The sequence below is a fragment of the Pholcus phalangioides genome, unplaced genomic scaffold (assembly GCF_987345545.1).
Source record: "Pholcus phalangioides strain wild (caught in Gottingen) unplaced genomic scaffold, Ppha-v1.0 ptg000011l_1, whole genome shotgun sequence".
NCBI classification, from domain to species: domain Eukaryota; kingdom Metazoa; phylum Arthropoda; class Arachnida; order Araneae; family Pholcidae; genus Pholcus; species Pholcus phalangioides.
Genome location: NW_028301604.1, coordinates 13,513,745 through 13,532,951, shown reverse-complemented (window position 1 = coordinate 13,532,951; position 19,207 = coordinate 13,513,745). Strand labels below are relative to the sequence as shown.

The window sequence follows — 19,207 nt, the reverse complement described above, 5'->3', positions numbered from 1 at the left end:
CAAAGCACTTTTTATATTTCCAAATGAACAACACTTTTATTGAAACGGGAAGTACGGGTAGAGCCGTGAGAGTCATGAGATCGATGTGAGACATGTTCGAAAATTTGATCACCGATTCTTTACAGAACATTTTCGATGCATTTCAGATACAGTATTGAGTTTTCCTTTTTTTTTAAATGCAAAACAATTGAAGAACATGTTGTGGTCTTCATGAGCTAGTTTTTAAGCTTTTTATCTCTCGGGACCGGCCCTTCTTATGGGAATTTTCATTGCACGCGTACGGAATTTAAAGGATCTATTAACGGAGATCTTTACCCAATACTTGCTGAAGAATCAATGACCCATACCATCTTATACTTTGAACAGAATATATTTCTTAGTTTTATGCTTTCAGATCTCATGCATTTTTTTTCTTAAATGTTTCTTCTTCTCAAGAACTTTTTATGTACACGTACAGGGAATATATAAAGATAATCGCTTTCAGTCATGAGAAAAGAGAATGGCTTAAGACATGCAAACCATACATAATTTCTAATAAGTAAAGAGGAACATTTTCATCTAGTCAGAAGAATACTTCTGAGCACCTGTTTCACTAACTAAGAAGAAACGCTATACTAGAAGAAAGGTGTTACGCTAAAAAATTGAGTACTTCCAATTTATAATCAGAAAACTCATCTTTTCCATTTTTACTTTATAATTCAACGAACATTATAAAAATGAACCACAGTATTAGAGGACAAATAGCTGTTGAGTCAGTAGAAATAAATATTCCTCATAGAAACTGTAAATTGATGATTTAGTAGGCCTACCATAAATTGTGGGCATAGTTTACTTCCTTACAGTCTATAAATTATTATAGACTGTATATTGTGGTTTTTTTTCCTTTAAATTTCTTTATTTTCATTTTTAACAAATATTACGGTATTTCGCAACTACACTCATGTCCATAAATTAAGAATAATGCCAGCTCCGACAAATAAAGGTTCAGAAACAAAACAAACGTTACTTATTCATAAAGCCCATTTATTAAACAAAAGATAAAGAACAAAAACGATGGCGTATGTATGATACCATTCATAAAAACTACGATTTTTGCTCCCTGGAGCAATTGTAAAAAATATCTCCTTTACAAAAACTTACTATTACATGGTTGGTATGATGGTTAATACATTGTATGTCTCCCATGCGATGAAATACAGTCCGTACAACGCCTAGGCATGCTGAGTATCAAATTATCGATCTGATCTTGGGGAAGATCACTCCACTCAGCAAGCAATGCTCTCCGAAGTTCCGGTACACATGTAGGAGGTGGCTGCAACTCGTCGGCCAAGCATGTCCCACACATGCTCTATCGGATTCAAGTCAGGTGAGAATGCTGGCCATTCCATACGGGTTATATCCTCAGATTCAAGGCATTCGTTTACGATGTTTGCTCGGTGAGGACGGGCGTTGTCATCCATAAACACAAATTCTGCGCCCATGGCACCCCTAAACAAACGTACATGTTGTTCCAGAATGATGTCCCGATAAGTTTGGGCTTTCATGGGAGATGACGCTTTGGGCAATTCCAAGTTCCTCGGATACTTCCATCTAAGTACGCCCACATTCCAGGCGGCCGATAATTCTACCACGTAAAAAATCATTCACATGCGTCCTCTGTGTCATAACTATTCGCTTATGGCACTGAGCGCCTTACAGAACTCTTGTGAACAATTTTACTTCTTTGCCACCATTCATTATATACCCCACTCTTGCACTCTCGTCATTGTGACGTACTATCGGCATCATCTGGTGGCTTCCTGAAATTTGCATATCATTCTTGCAGATGTGTGTGATAATTCTACAGGTGAAATTTTTACTTCAGATTTCGATTTCCGTGTTATTCTGAATTATCCTTAATTTATGGACATGAGTGTAAATTGTAGTACAGTGTTCATACAGGGTGTTTCAGAAAGGACTTCCTAACTTTGAAATGACATGACTTGGAAACGGTAATAGATAGAGATGGAACAAGTGATACGTTTGATGGGCAAGCCTGGAATTCTAAATACACCAGTTTGCAAAATTAATTACAATTTCAACTAACGGATGGCTGCGCAGCCAAATTATTTCACGAATCCTTCCCGTGTGGCTATTCGAAGGTCATTGTTTACAGCAGTGTTTCTCAAAGTGTGAATCGTGGATCCGAGGGACGTCGCCATTCTTTGTCAGGGGCGTCGCAGTGAGCTGATGATATTGATGTGTGCCTGTTCAAAGCTTTCAAGCAGCTTTGGGGGTGCCGCGTATGTTGACGATGCTAAGGGAGCCGCGGCTGACAAAAGTTTGAGAACCACTGATTTACAGCCAGAGTTCTCAAACTCTGTATCAGCTCGAACTGTATATATGTGAGGCGTGCACATTCATTTCAGTAGAAACACTCCAGAAAAGAGTAGCTGTAAAATCCACTCTTTACTTTTGCCATTATCTTGCTATGAAAGGTGACCATTTCGAATCCATTTCATCCAAAACCCATTTAACCCATGTTTGCGAAGACAATCGCGTACTGTTTAGAGCAGTGCTTCTTAACATTTCTTAGCCCATGGGCCCCCTTTGGATCATATTTTCTTTTCGTGGCCCCTTGCATTATCCTGGATAAGAAGGGCCTTGGTGAAAGAAGCCACATTTTTTCCCAACTATATTTCACTTAAAAGCTTCATTTATACAAATACAAATACAATGCCACAACAGGCAAATTGCCCAACGAGGTGGCTGACTTAAGAACATCATGGATCCCCCGAGCCATTTTTTGGAGGCCCTACCTACTACTGCTACACCACACATGCACCCCGCCCCCCCCGCGTGAAACCTGACGTGAAGTTTTTTTTTGTTTCTCTGTAATGCTTGTTATGTGTAGTGCTGCCATCTGCCACCAGTTTTTCTAACTACGAGTGAAGTGTTATGATTGAATGATTTATCGTTGTAGGACTGTTGCTCTCTGTGGCGAGACTTTTTAACGGGGAGATCGGCTCGCATTTGCGCCTTGAAGTTGGGAACCACAGAAAACCAACTTCAGCCGACCACGCACATAATTCTAATCTTCGCACATAATTTTTTTTAGCTCTCTGTGGCCTCCTTAAGCACCTGTCATGACTCCCTCAAAATTTATTTGCATCCGTGGTCTCCTTAAAATATTCCAGAACCACAATGGAGGCCATATGGCTCCCGTTGAGAAACACTGGTTAACTGAGCTGTGTCGCCATCTATTAGTCAAAGTCGTAACTAATTTCACAAATCAGCGTATTCGAAATTCCAGGCTAGCCCATTAAACGAACTAATTGTTTTATCTCTTCCTATCTATTAGTATTTCCAAGTTATGTCATTTCAAAGTTAGGGAGTCTTTTTTGAAACACCCAATATGAAAATAATATATTAATAAGTGTCTGTGTGTTTGCAATAAAAAAACGTAGATAAAAAATTAAAAAACAAGCCGAATTAGTTTTGAATCTTTATTTCATATTACATGTGATAGAGGTCTATATAAATCATGATTATACTAACATCTCAACATAATCATATAACGAAACTTAGTTAGAAATGGAGAAATAAATGGCATGGGAAACTTGTAGCTAATGAAAAGCAGGTGTCATCAATTTCTCTATGAATTATAATTTTTTCTTGATATCCACAACTCAAGAAGTTATACTCAACAGACTTATTCCACTCATTTGCATTTACATCTGATATAACCAATTTTTTCTTTCATCAAGGACTAGTAATGGAAAATAATGCAGTAATTTAAGAGACGTTTTCATTATTTAATTTTCTCTCTCGGTTCATTTTTTTTCTTAGAAGTCGTTAAAATGTTCCGAGGATGCATTTGCGTGAAACCATTAAGGGATGTAACCTACTATTTGAGATACTCAACGTTCAAGATTTCTACTTTTTCCTCTCCGTTTCTGTGTTTATTTTTTCTTAGTAATGATAGGTTTCTTTACTGGCTTTTTCGTGTAGAAAAACGATCTTAAAGCTTGATTTTTGACGGAGAAATACATTTAGAATGTCTTGGAGCTATCAAAAGAAAATGTATGACGTGATTTGCAAAAAGTCAAAGTATATGGTGCCATTACCTTCTAGAATGAGTTGAAGGTCTAATGTATGGCTTTTGGGAAAAGTGATTACATTAGACTTACAACAAGCTGTATCTTGTGAGCACGCGTTATTTTATTGAATAATATAAGTAACCAGATATTTTAAGCAATATATTTCCATGTTATATTTTGATGGGTTTTTCAATGGAGATAGAAACAGAAGAGCAACAGATTATTCGCAGTATCAATAAATATTGCTCTCAGTTGCACGAGGTTTTGACGGGAGAAATTTTGAAACCAGGGGTGTGTGCTCAACCTTTTTCAGTCTGTGGGACAGATATGCGAGATGGTCCACAAATTGGAGTACTTGTTGTGCATTGGTATTTTTAGGAACGTTCACTTCGAGTCTCATTCGGAGCTTGTGTCCCTCTCGTGAAAACTATTCTTTTAATGCTTGAGTCTGAGTAAAAAATCAGCGTAAAATGAAAAATAGTTATAAATTAGCGCTTAAAGTTAGTTTTAGCATTCATGGGTGCTGTTGTCAAAAAGGAAAAGAACAAATAAGTTTTCTATGTCAGGCTGAGAACGTAGTCAAGACATCATTTTGATACTAATTTATTATTATTAGGCATTTTTACGGGGATTTGTTTCCTTCATTCCTATTATTTTTATGTAAGTGTTTAAAAAGTATTGGTAAAGAGTTTAAAAAAAATTAGCTGCGCATTTATTACATTGTGTTTTTACTATTATTTTGTACTTGAAATTCACCACTCCTACGTTGTTGGTTGAATGTAGTATTACATATAATGTTTTCATGTTACATATTGTATGCGCTACTTCAATTTTTTAAATACTTAATGGAACTAATTACACGTGTGTTTTTCACAATTTCAGTAATGTATATTTCGAAAGCAATAAGAACTATATTTGAAGTGAAAAATCAACTGATATGCCTAAATTTTAACATGACAAACAATTAAATAGCATCAAAACCGTGCCACTCAACATTTCAGAATTTTTTCCTATGTTTAATCACTAATTGAGTCCCGTCCGTGATTAAGTAAGGTGAAATAAGTAAGTACACATTTCCTTATTTACGTTTCAGGCCTAATAGCACCATAGATGATTTGAACCTGTTAGATGCTTTGTTGAAAAACTATGATAGACGAGCCATGCCTACAAGTGCTATAGGTAAGGAGAATTTATAAATATTTTATCTATGCATATTTCGTGTAATTATGGATTTATGTTTGATTATTTGTAAATCAGCAATCAACTGAAGTATATATGTTTTATATTGTATTTTATTTGTCACGCAAACATTTAAAAATAGGATTGTTTTTGCTTTTAATGCATGGAGAAAAAACGAATATCCAACCATAAAAAAGTTTAAATATAATAGTCTAGAACTTTTTATCTTACAAAATGAGATCTTCTGTCGAATGCAATTGCAATTTTTTTAAAGGTCTTGTAAGTTTATCCTCTTCGTCTATTTTTATTATTTTATGCATTACTTTCACAAGACAATAAAAAATGATCAAAGGATGCATAAACTACAGTGAAGATAAGAAATGTAATGAATCTTCTCTTTTCTACAACCAATTCAAGTGGAAAGACTCACTGAAATTGTAGACAAAGTACAGAGTGATCAAGCAAGTGTTCAATTCAGACCACGTTCGGTAAACTGTCGGTAGTTAAACGTAAGGCTTGATCACTGTATAACGACGCAGCATGGCCTGGGTAACATTTTCTATAACAAGAATTGTAGTATTGCTCACTTACGTGATACGACGGAAGAGAATTCCAGGAAACTCGTAATTTTAGGACGTGAGATATCTGGTAAGTTATAGCGGCTAAAAAAATCAAATGGCAGTTCTTTTGCACATACTGGCATCAGCAGTAACCCGCATCCTTGGATCATGATATTGAAGTGGCTCTCGGCTGTTGGTAAATCTCAATCGATTGCGACTATATTTGCCAAGTTCGGCCATCATTTTTATTTTCAGAGAGTAAGACCATCCATTTCATGCAGTGATCCTCCTTGAGTTATGCTATTTTTAAAATCAATGATTTCCAATGGTGAAAAACAGACAACTATTTTATGCACTTTGTACTTGGCAGAATAGAAATGGGATGATATGCATTCGACTGACAATAAAATCTAATACGAACTAGAGACATAAATTTCGAACATCAAATTTATAAATAATATCTACTGCACTTGAACTCTTTCACCTATGAAGGGCACTGAAGTAGAATAAAATTTAAATTTAAAAGATGTAGAATGGTGAGAGCCAAATGCTACACACACCGTTTGAACTGGTTTTGATTATTAGAATAATATGCAAACCAGTTTTTCAATTATAGCAGCTACTGACGAAAAACTACGGGGTATGTTTATAATCGTAATAAAAATAGGAAATTATTTTATTCAATATTTAGTAAGACAAACATTCAGTCTTTTAACGGCTCTAAATCTGTTTGCAGAGATATTTCATTTTTCATTTCATCTCAGCGTTTTTCTTTTCCAATTAGAACGTACTACCATTGGTTCTCTTCCTGGAGTTCCTTGGTTTCTCTTGTCGCATAGATGTTGTAAGAGTTTCTGTAGCATGCAAGTTGTGGCTGTCAGCAGGATATGACAAATGCTTCGTGTCTTTGTAATGAAACCTGTCATTAATTTTTTAAATAAAAAAACGCTGTCAACGATGAAGACATCATTTACATCGTATACAGTTTTTAATGTACACTTTTTTAATTTGTTTCATTAGTTTCACCCCAGACTTTGCCCCAAAAATTTGACTGAAACCAATGTGAGATCATGATTCGTTTTTCTGGTCAAAACAGTAGTTCTTGCCAGTCTATCTGGTAGAAGAGGGTATGTTGATTTTTTCCTCTTCGCTTCCCTTTTTAACATCATCATAACGGCATAGAATCAATATATTATTCGATTCTCTCACTCAGTTCTTTCGTTCTGATTTCCAGATCCAGAAGCTTTTATCTACAATGCTACAATATTTGACTATAATGCTTTTATACTGCAAATTTGCTTAACTAAACGTAGCAAACAAAATTTGTGCCAATGAAACAGTCCATTTTTGTTCGCATTGAAATGAATTCAATTATTTTGTTTGGTGGTTGATATACACAAATCACACAATGAAGTTTCACTACTTTTACTCATTATATATTAATATGAGTTAAAAATTTAAGTGCGCCAATGATATTAGTTAGCAGTTATTTCTCAGTAATTGTAATAATTATACTTGAATGTTCATTGAAGTCGAAACACAATTACTAAATTTGACAGATACAATACAGTATTACAAACTGTAGACAAATGTTTTTTTTCTTTTTCAAATAGGCACGCCAACTGTCGTTTTCTGCCAGATGTACATACGCAGTTTCGGATCAATAAATCCGTCAACTATGGTAAGTTCACATTTTATTTATATTCTTAAAACAATATTCTATGAAATATAGTTTAAATGAAAAATAGCTTGAAGTAAAATTGTGAGCAAAGAAATTTTCAAGAATTTATTTTGGAATTTTTTTCATATCATTAAATGGAACACGTCGATACACTATACTTGACATGATATTACTTTAATACATATTGTTTTCGCATTTTATATCTACGTTTTACAGTATAATCAAGTAGAAGAGGAAGCAAAAAAGTAATTACGATTAAAAATTCTCATTGCTACTTATTCTAAAGATCTTATTGGTGGTGCTCTCAGATGAATCATAGTCATGATTTGAAGATTTTAAATATCAAATGTAAATTATAAGTATTTTGTATGCTATTTTGTCTTAAACTGCATATCATGTAATAATTCTTGTAAATTTAATTTTCAGGATTACGAAGTAGATTTGTATCTCCGTCAAAAATGGTTCGACGAGCGCCTGAAAAAAACAGATTTTTCTCGCCCGTTAGACTTGAACGATCCCAAATTAGTTCAGCGAATATGGAAACCCGAAGTATTCTTTGCAAATGCTAAACACGCAGAATTCCAGTACGTCACTGTTCCCAATGTTTTAGTCAGAATAACTCCTTCCGGATATCTTCTGTACATGTTACGGTGTGTGTAATTTGTTCACGTATTTTATTTACATATTTTTACGACACGGATACTGAATTATGGACGAATGAGTGTTCTGAATGTTTATATTTAAACACATATTATAGCTCAGAATGAGAGACAAATACAGTAATTTCTAACTAAAAGTTTCTATTATATTCTTATTGTTGTATAGGCTGAAGCTGACTTTTTCGTGCATGATGGATCTTTACCGCTTTCCTCTTGATTCGCAGGTTTGCACCATCGAACTTGCTTCTTGTGAGTGCTTAGAGAATTCCTTCAACGTAACATAAATATACATTGCTATTTTATGTAAATTACCATCCCTTTATGCAATATGCATGTGCAAGTTCAGTTTTTTTTCCGAGTCTCTTTTTCTTGGAAGTGGGCATGCAAAAAAAAAAATATATATATAATAATATTCACGAAATTACTGTACATATATGTAAACTATTTTCACGTTGAATGTTCTAAGTACAAAAAATAGAAAAAGTTCAGCAAGTTTTTGTTTTTTATGGACAAATTTACTTATATTTCAAGTTTTTCATTTATGGGAGGAAGTATATCTAAGCCAAAATTAATGTGTCTTCGTGAAAAGATAATGAAGCGATGAAAACAAGTGCAAACAAAAATCTACATTCATTAACACCAATCTTATATATAATATAAGAGAGAGTGGTACTTCATTTTGGTTATTCAGGAAAAAGACAAGTGAAAATAACAACAGTAAGGATACGGAATAATTATATGTCATTATACAAATCACAACACATCATTATGACACATACGATATGTGTTGATATACTGCAAACTAAAAATGCTAGAAAATACAACTACATTTAAATTAAAACCAGTATAAATTTCTTCATCTTTCATTCAATGGCAAAAATTTAGTTGTTAGGGTGCTCCTGATGAATGTATTAAATTGGCCAAAAGTATTTGTATCTGGAATAATTTTATGAGTAACTCCCCTTCCTCAGTAAAAAACATTTAATTCAATTCAATTATATTGAATAAATAAATATCAACTTTATTAAATTCCATTTTAATTAGGTATAACTTGGTAGTAGAAGAACGGTTTTTTGGGTTTTTTTCTCACATGCCAGTGCATGGAGATTTTTTTGCAGATATGATTCATAGGAACCGAGGGCCTAATATCAAAATATAAACTTCGTAACTTAATTTTTAAAAAAAATTTCGGCTTAAAATGCTTTTAAGATGGTTTTAGACAACGTTTTAAACGTGTCCTTAGAATTGAAAGCTTTCTCTATGACTAACAGAATTGGTTATTAGACAAGAATGGCATAACACGACTATAGACTATACATTCATTACTATCACTGACCACTCGATCAAATTAAATGATTTGATTAAATAAAACGGATCCATATTTAGTTTATATATCTCAACAAAAAATTCTACTAAACACTAGTGATACATAAAAAGTTCTGCACGTATTCTTGTGAATGAAATAATTCTGCTAATGCCAGAATTCGGACATTAAAAACAATGCGTTAACCGACTTTAGTTGCATTGATTTATAATAGAATGTTGCGCAGCGCAGAGTGAATTAATAAATTATGGTAAAAAAACTAAAAATATTACACACTAATTTCCAACAGATAAGCAGCATTTTTTATTGTCAAAACAATTCATCAAATGACTTTGAAAGATATATCATTATGTATTTGTAAATTAATATAATCTTTGTTATTCAATGGAAAATGCGAGAAATCGTTTTCGAGAAAGAACTGAAAGTGCATTTTGTTTATCTGCTGAAAATTAATGAATTTGTTTTATCATAATTTACCACTTTATTTGCTGAACACAACATCCCGTGGTTCGCAAGTGCGAGAAATCAAAACTTCGAGAAATCGATGAATTATTTTTTTACTTGTTGGGACTTTGACTGTCAGTATTATGTCCCGGAGGCATACGGAATAAGTAGGTTTATTTATACAGACAGTATATATTTACAAAAATTTCCTAAAGTTTAAATCTGATTTCACATTTTTATATCTGTCAAAATTTAAATGAGACATTTTATTCTCTTAGATGGGTGTTACAATAGACTCTCAATGATACGGCCGTCCACTAGTAGCCCGGTGCGTCCAGTAATCCAGCGTATTTTATTCGGGTTCGGATTCGGTTTTTTTACTCATATCAGAGTATTTTATTCGGGTTTTCTTCAAGCCAATTGAAGAGGAAAACGTGTCTCTGTGCAGAAGTTTGTTATTTGAATACATTAATTTTCAATTAACTGCCAGTAATCCGGCGCACCCTGCTATGTGATAGATTAGCGAATCTACTGTAGTTTGAAATTTGCATTTTTCTCCCTACAAATCTTTCTCATTAACTCATTCACTCTCAGCTGGCGGCTTCTTCATTACCATGTGCGTGTTTGGGTGCTATTACATTGTATAAGGCGCTTCAAATCTTTTCTTAGTATAACATATTTTATTTTACAGTTTCCAAGACAACAAGTGAACTCAATTTGAAGTGGGCTGATGAATTTCCAGTAACTTTATACGAAAAACTGAAGTTACCCCAGTTTGAAATAATGAGTGTGAATACATCTTTATGCAGCGAGAAATTTTATATTGGTGAGAAGATAAAAAAAATTAAAATATACTGTTCTTTTTCTTTTATTCATTTTCAGAATATTCCTATACATTTTTTTTTATTTATTAACACAAATGCACGGGAAAATTTAGAAAATTTATTGAGGATGAAATAAAAACTATATAATAAAACATGAATAACTTACTCTACAAATTCCGGATTCGAATATTCTAACTTTAAAAATTGTTGCAGAGTATTTCAGAAAATTAAAGTTGCTCCTAAAAATCTTTCATATTTTATGTAATAATGTAACTCTGCACGCACATTTCAAATGTCTATAAACGCATAAATTATGAGGATTTATGTGTATATGAATGATGTGAAACATTTGGCTTCGAGTGTCCTCTATTGAAATTCAGTTGGAGGCCGGAATGCGATGCATAAAATACTGGCTGACAAAAGACCAAATATATATACTGCGCCACAATGATTATCGTTTAATACAACATCAAATGATGGACTGTGATACAAACCTATTCTCCGGATTCGTGATTTATGTTGGTTAAAATCGATTTGACATTTTGCACTGAGACTATTCAACTATGAGTAATGAAATTCAAATGACAGTGTATTGGAGAAGTGAATTACGTGCATTCTCGCTTCATAGAAACGTATGAACTATCAAATGCGTTATATCGTTTCAATATCATCAGTTTTGGCAACAAACATGGCATCCTAAATGAATATCAAAATGTTAGTACGTAGAAATTCAAATTTGTTTAAACTTTTGACTTAAGAACTAGACATTAATACTATGCTCTTATCTGGATTAAACAATATAGATTTTTTACATGTTGTAAAGGAAATTACTGATTATTAATTTAAAACATTTCTAAATAAAATATTTCGGTAGAGAAATTCCAGCAACTAGAGTCGAATTATATGATGATATAAGTACCAATGTGAAATCAGAATTTTTATATTGACTGTTTTATTTGTATAACTCTTTCTACATTGATCAGGTGAGTACAGTTGTCTGAAAGCTGAATTCAACTTACGCCGTTCCATCGGTTATCATCTGGTGCAATCATACCTTCCTACAGTACTCATAGTGGTTATATCATGGGTATCATTTTGGTTAGACGTCGAGGCTATACCAGCTCGAATAACGCTCGGTGTGACAACTCTGCTGACCATATCCTCGAAAAGTTCCGGCGTTCAAAGCAACTTGCCACCAGTCTCTTACGTGAAAGCAATCGATGTATGGATGGGTGCTTGCACTACTTTTGTTTTCACTGCTTTGCTCGAATTCACTTTTGTGAATTATCTGTGGAGAAAACGTACCAGTAAACCACCTCCAACCATTAAAATAGCGGACGAGAACATAGCGTTGAAAGTGGTAAGTTTATTCTACATAAATTTATTGTAAAATAAAAGTCGCTTGCACAAAACTCCACATTAAGAATGTACCAACAATTTTAGTTCAAAACAACTATATGAAAGGCAATAGTGTAAAAATCTCTTTTGGATTCATTTGAAGTAGCGAAATGTCAAAATAGAACGTAAAGTAAAAATATAATATGATACAATAAAAAAAAAACAGGTTATATCATCATGTGCTTGTAATGAAGGACATAAAATAGACAATCCTAGAGAGTATGATGAATGAAACATAATAAAACGCAAGAAGCCAATTTTCACGACGCTTTTGTTTTACTTCTAGAATCTTTCTGAAATGTTCTCCCTCGTGATCCTTCCGGAGAGTACTTCGCAACGGTTTTTACTGTATGAAGATACATCATTCATAAATCTGTATAATCCATTGTTTCGATAAAATTGAGGTTGAAATACTCTACGATATTCGCTCAGAATTTTATCCGGCACACGTCAATCGAATTTCACTTCAACGAGGAAAAATTTCGACCAAACTTTCAGAACTCAAATTGCTGTTCGTAGAACAGATCGTTTGTTTCATCCATTTCCTTTAACTTCAATATTTTTTTTTTGAGTTCAATTTTCTACGATAGCTGGTACAGTTATTTACTCACCGAAAGATAGACCATAAAAACTATTGAGAGAAAGTTCTATCGCCAGCCACAAGAAAATCGAAAGTTCTCAAATATAATCTCATTTTTTCAGAAAATCTTAAAAATGAATCATTTTTTCTCGAAATATATAAGCCCATGAACATATCAGGAAATAACTTCAACGTATAAGTGACAAAAGTAAACTTGTTTTTATTGTAGATAGGTATTGTTACAACAGTTTTTTTGAAAGAAAATTTCAACAAATCGTACATCTCTTGGGTTTGAAAACAATTCAGAATTTTCGACAAGTGTAAAATGGAACGAAATAATCCTAGTTTCACTTTTGTTATGAATATGCAATATTTTTTTGATTTTTCCGTTGATTTCGATGGTATTAAATCTTATTTGTTAGTTTGAAAAGTAAGGACATATCATTGTTTGTCGTATAAGTCTCAATTTTTTTGGTTGTTTTTAATATGATTGGACCGGATCGTATAGACTTTTCAGACGGTAATTTTGTGAAACGTTTGTATACGAAGTATTCAAACCGAAGAACATCCGAAAAAGGAGTTGAAATTCAAATTCTAAAATCAAAATTGAATATGAAAAAAATATATCAACAAAAAAAGGAAATTTAATTTACATGCCAGTAAAATGATAATTTAAAAATGAAATAATTATCATGTAAAATTTCTTGGTAGGTCATTTATGTTCTAATTAGCCTAAAGCCTATGAACAAAAAAATTACTTATTTACTTATTGCACAACGAATTAATTAACCTGGTACCTTTAAGTACCGTCAGCGCTATAAACGCTTATAATAATAAAAAAAGATTTGCAGCTTTCATACTCTAAAATACCAACGCCAAAACAGCGTATGTGAGAAATGTTGCGGGGGTTAAAAAAAGTGGTACCTTTTAAAGCAGCGTCAGTAGTGAAAGGGTTAAGGAAATACTAAATTGAAACTTTCATTAGGCTCCCGATTAATAAATGATAATCGTTAAAATTAACGCCTTTTCTATTTTGCAGAAAAAAATTCATTTCGTAACATTTGCATGAAAATTCATCGAGATATCCATGATTCAAATTCTTAATTTTTGCCACTTTTTATGTACTAAAATGACCATGTCTCATAAGAAAAATGAGGAAATACGTCAAATATATATTTCGACGAATTTTCATTCAAACATTACGGGATAAATTCCTTCCGATACAACGAGAAAATTTTAGTAATTGAATTTATTTTTATTGTGGGGGGGGGGGGGGAAGGAGTCATAAAATTAGAATCCATATTTCCTGCAATTATCATTTTACGGTTGTGAAATTATCACAGCGCAATTTCCTGTTTTACTGTTATTTTTCTCGCATTAAATTTAATTTGAGAATCAAGCATAGAGTTATTTTTTCATTTCAGACACTCTCCATGAAACACCCTGTGCATAAATCTAATATTACATTCCACGCGATTTCTTTTCTTATCACTACAAAAAATACCCATCTCTTCAATTTGAATTTTAAATTGATGACGTTTAGTTTACTACGACTTACGATATTAATGGAACTTATTTCGTTTTCGACATTATGCTGATGATCATAGAAATCGACAGAGCCGACATCAAGATGAAATAGGATATACTGCACATTTCACTCTGTATTATACATATTTCACAGTCTAAGGAAAGAGTAAACCCTTCATACACCATATAAAACGAAGATGAAACTTTCTTGAGAACTTACCCGAATGTGCTAATGTATCCAAAACACATTTCCATTTGAAATTCCAATGGGTAAGTTACTGCTGTAATATGTTGTTTCAAGATAATTAGAATATTAGAATTGCAAACTGGATGAAAATTTCATTCAAGTCTTCTATGATAATGTGATTGACGCTGCTTTACTTTGCAACAAATTCTTTTCGAAAGCAAATTATATTTCAGATTCAGAAACTTGCCTTCGTATTGTTGAGAGAGAAGAAATAACAAAGGAGATCTTATTACCCCCGCCCCTCCCGGCATAAAAGTTTGTGAACGAGTAAAGTCGTTTCAGGGTAAGCACGCACGCACGCACACACACACACGATGATAATCGAATTCCAGAATGGACAAGAATATACAGAATTTATCTTTTTTTTAATTATTATTTTTCTGTCCTACGATGGAAAATAACAAACTGTGCGGTTCAAACAGGATCATTAGATTGATTTTTATCATGCGTCATTCACAGTTTCTTATTTTTACGAAGAATTAAAATAATTATTTTAAAATTCATTATTCATTCTTAATTAACCAATTCTTATTTTCTTTAATTTCTGGTAAATAAGCCTCCGGAATTCATGAGCCGCATGCAGAAAAATAACTGAAGATAGCAGTTTCGTATAAGCTACACGTCACTTTCATTCAAGAGCTGAATAAACGCAAACATTCGAATAAACTTAATTTTGTACGTTAACTTGCCATTTAAGTTTGCTTTGAGAACAACTTTATAGCATTACTGATTAAGCGTTTGATATTATCCTAAACCAAAAAAATATTTCTTTACCGTAATTAAGAAGATATGCGTACAAAATGCTTATAAAAATTCATTAAAATCTCTTGAAGTCACAAAAGGAAGTTATTAAATAGATCATGACATAGAATTCATCGCAAGAGCTAATTAACTTTAACAGCTATATAAGCCACGACTTTATTACGGGAAATTATCACATAATTCGTTATATAATTTATCCAATTTCATGCGATTCTTGGGTCATTAGCTTGTTGAGCACCGGTGAGAGACGCGGTTCCAAGACCAATGTGACATTCTTAATACAGTAGAACAATGGTTCCCAATCTGTAGTATACGTGCCTTTGGGGGTATGTGACAGACCATTGAGAAGTATGAGAAAATTTTTCAATAACAGCAATTAAGAACAAATGCAAAAAATGTACAAAAAAGTTTGTGTTCAAGAGTAGTTGAGATATTATTTCCATGTTCCTGTTTCAAGTTTTACTCTCCTCTTGCTATTCAACTTGCTATACGTGTATTACCATATGCAGAATGAATCCACCGTATTCTGCCAAACAAAAGGGAATGATAGAGGAGTCCAAGTGGATCATGAAACACCTCACCAACCTTGTCCTATCTTGAACCTTTTTCGAGTTATAGTAGTAATCGATTATGAAAAAGTCCGAAACAACCCGAATTTATGAAGTTTCTGAGAGACTTACACGCCAATAAGCAGATATTTGGAAAGCGCAGAAAAAATTCTATAAGGTCATGCCAATTTCATTGAAATATCTGGGTTTAATAGTGAGCTACAGAGGGCAGTGAAAGATAGGCGAAGTTCAAAATCGAATTGTTGCCAAATTTTTTAATTGCCAGTTCCGCAAACATCCTTCTAGCTACAACCGGTCACATTTTCCAAAAAACTTGTCCATTTCATGAATCAGCTTTCGAAAAAGCCTAGAATAAACTAAATTGGTCATCTAGTTCGGGAAAAATTCAGTCGTTTGTTTGCAATACATCACTAAAATCTGCGTTCGTCGAAGACATTTTAGTAGGTTTTGGCGACAATTCGATTTTTCACTTCACCGATCTCTCAGCGCTTGCAGCTGGCCATTAAGTACGGATATCCTATAGATAGAGGAAGTGTCACCTTATAGGATTTTTTCTGCAAAATCAAATTGTCGCCAAAATCTGTAACCGCCAATTCCGAATTTTCTTCGAATATCTACTTCGACAAACGCTGATTTCAGTGATGTATATATACAGGGTGATTATAAAAAAACTATCCCGACATATGGGCCCCTAACTATCATACCATTCACAGAAACTGAATGAAATTTTGGCATAAGGTATTTTGATGTATGCGCTCAAGAATGATATGGAAAACAACAGTGTCACTCTAACAGTTACGGTTACAGTGAGAAAATTTCGAAAATATCAAATGGCAACACCAAGTTTTTTGTATTGAAAACCGGTTTATTGTAGCTGTTTCGGAAACGGGTGGAATAGAAAAGTTTTTGGCAAATTTGATTGATTGTAGCTATAAGGATGTTTGCAGAATTGGCGATTAAAAATTTTGGCAACAATTCGATTTTGAACTTTGTCAATATTTCAGCGAATAGCTCGCTATTAAAACCAGATATTTAAACGAAATTTATGTCACCTTATAGCATTTTTTTCTGCGTTTTCCAAATGTGCGCTTAGTTTGAGTGTACGTCTCTCAGAAACTTCACAAAACCTGGTTTTTTAAGACTTCACGCATTTTTTTTCTATAATCGATTATCCACCATAAATCGAAAACGGTTTGAAATCGGACAAGGTTGGTGGGGTGTTTCGTGATCCACTTGGTCTCGTCTATCACCCCCTTTCGTTTGGCAGAATACATCGGATTCACCCTGTATATGGCATTCCATTTGACTCAAGAGCAGAGATATCTCGAAAATAATACATCTTCGACGAGTGATCCCACTAATTTACTCTTACCAAAGTTTGAAGATCAGCTATTTATGGATTCCATGTCTCTTACAGAACATATTTAATTCACTAGCACGCGGTGAAAACTACGAGAAAACTGAATCTCAAATAATTTAAAGATGTTTCGCCGATGCTCCTTTTGAAACGCTTAGACTACCAGACATGGTTTACATATCGTGCTGGACATTCAACTATTCACAGGTTTACATACGGGAATTCATTCTTGCAAATATCGGAAAGATCCGGTGCATTTTCCGTGGTGATAAATATGTTCAATAGATAGTTGAATATAAATATTAAGGCATAAAGCTATGTACGATACATGAGTGTTTTGGTCTCTTCTTGTATGCTTTTGATTATTCATAATCAACATCATGATAATTAGTTGAAACTTCAGAGATACGTCACGACACTGATAAGTTTCCATTTCCCAGTTCGCGATATTTTCCAGTTAAAACCAGTTCTGGTGTAGAGAAAATGTTTTCCCATTGCTGGATGTTCTTTGAAGACCGATGGTTCAAACAGTAGCTCAGTATAAGTTATGAATGATTTATTGTGTAAGTAAAAGGGGTCACACGTCTTCAAGAGTCATGGAAATTTTATATTATGAATCAATAAAAACAAACGTACAGCTTATATTTGTACCAGTTCATTTCGATTGCTTACGATGCGAGAAAACCTGATGTTTCACGTAATGACATTTCATTACGTGAAAAATGTGTATACAGGGTAATTCAGAAAAGATGGGAAAAACTTTAAGAGGTGATAGTACACACCAATACAAACAATTGTCATCAAAGAATGCATGGTCTAACATGAAACGCAAACGAGCTGGCGTGTTTCGAAACGGCCGCTCCGCAAACGTTAAAACAACATTCCTGTTGAAATGTATTGGGAGAAAAAGAACACCATGCATGCAAATGCAACCTGGGGAAGAAGAAGAAACCATATGAAAATCTGCGTCACAGTGAATAAAAGGCGCTGATGCCAGCCCTGTGAAGTTATTCCAGCGTGCAACCGTTCTAACAGTTGTAACGTGCGGGAAAATGACGCACTTTAAAAAGCAGACATACATTTCATTTACAGAGCAGCAAACGAAAGTACCACAGAGGCAGCACGAATGTACGGCGAGGGTTTTCCCCATTATCCCTACGTTTCAACTGTTAGAATGGTTGCACGATGGAATAACCTCACACGCGACTGGCGTTCGCGCCTTCTATTCACTGTGACGCAGATTCGCATTCGGTTTCTTCTTCTTCCCCAGGTTACAATTGCATGCATGGTGTTCTCCGGATAAATTTCAACAGGATTGTCGTTTTAACGTTTGCGGAGCGGCCGTTTCGAAACTCGCTGGCGCGTTTGCATTTCATGTTAGACCATTCATTCTTTGATAACAATTGTTTGTGTCGGTGTGTGCTATCACCTCTTAAAGTCTTCCCCACCTTTTCTGAATCACCCTGTATATGTACGGTACGGCAAATTATGAAATTTGTCTATAAAAAACATGTATTTTTAAATTCTTTTTTCAATAAAATTTATGTACACATTATCTCAAGAGTAAGGAGGGGCTTCTTTAACATCGTCGTAACACTATTTTTTTCATGTCAATTTTAAAACCGCATTATAATGCAGAAAATGGTAATACTATGTGACTTTTTGCACTCGTTGTTTTTCTTCCAAAGAATTCCCAAAGCATAGAAATTATGCATCGTAATTGTAATTAAAGTAAATATTTATCACAATGTTATAAATGATGGTTTTTTCAAAGGTTTCTATTTAAATAGTTAGAAAATGTTATATCATATACTTATTTGGTTAGCTTTTATAAATTATTTGATACGTGTGCGGGATTCTTGGCAGTCATCTAAAAACGCACCAAATTCCGACCTCGAAAGGATATTTCAATGGTTGTATTGTCTGTACATGTAGAGTCATTTCGGAATTGGCTAATGGGTTTACTCTTAATCTAATAGAGCCAACTAATAACATAAAATGATCATGGTGGGAAAAA

General features: G+C 33.8%; 1 protein-coding gene across 1 annotated transcript in view; it reads left to right on the top strand.

Annotated features, from left to right (window-relative positions):
• Window positions 1–19,207, top strand: part of LOC149080082 (glycine receptor subunit alpha-2-like) — a 55,046-nt gene that overhangs the window by 33,772 nt on the left and 2,067 nt on the right. Inside the window, exons 2-7 of the mRNA XM_089239056.1 lie at window positions 5,173–5,258; window positions 7,432–7,499; window positions 7,926–8,149; window positions 8,325–8,407; window positions 10,618–10,752; window positions 11,734–12,110. Coding sequence (XP_089095182.1) covers window positions 5,173–5,258; window positions 7,432–7,499; window positions 7,926–8,149; window positions 8,325–8,407; window positions 10,618–10,752; window positions 11,734–12,110 — 973 coding nt within the window. The remainder of the gene's footprint in view (window positions 1–5,172; window positions 5,259–7,431; window positions 7,500–7,925; window positions 8,150–8,324; window positions 8,408–10,617; window positions 10,753–11,733; window positions 12,111–19,207) is intronic.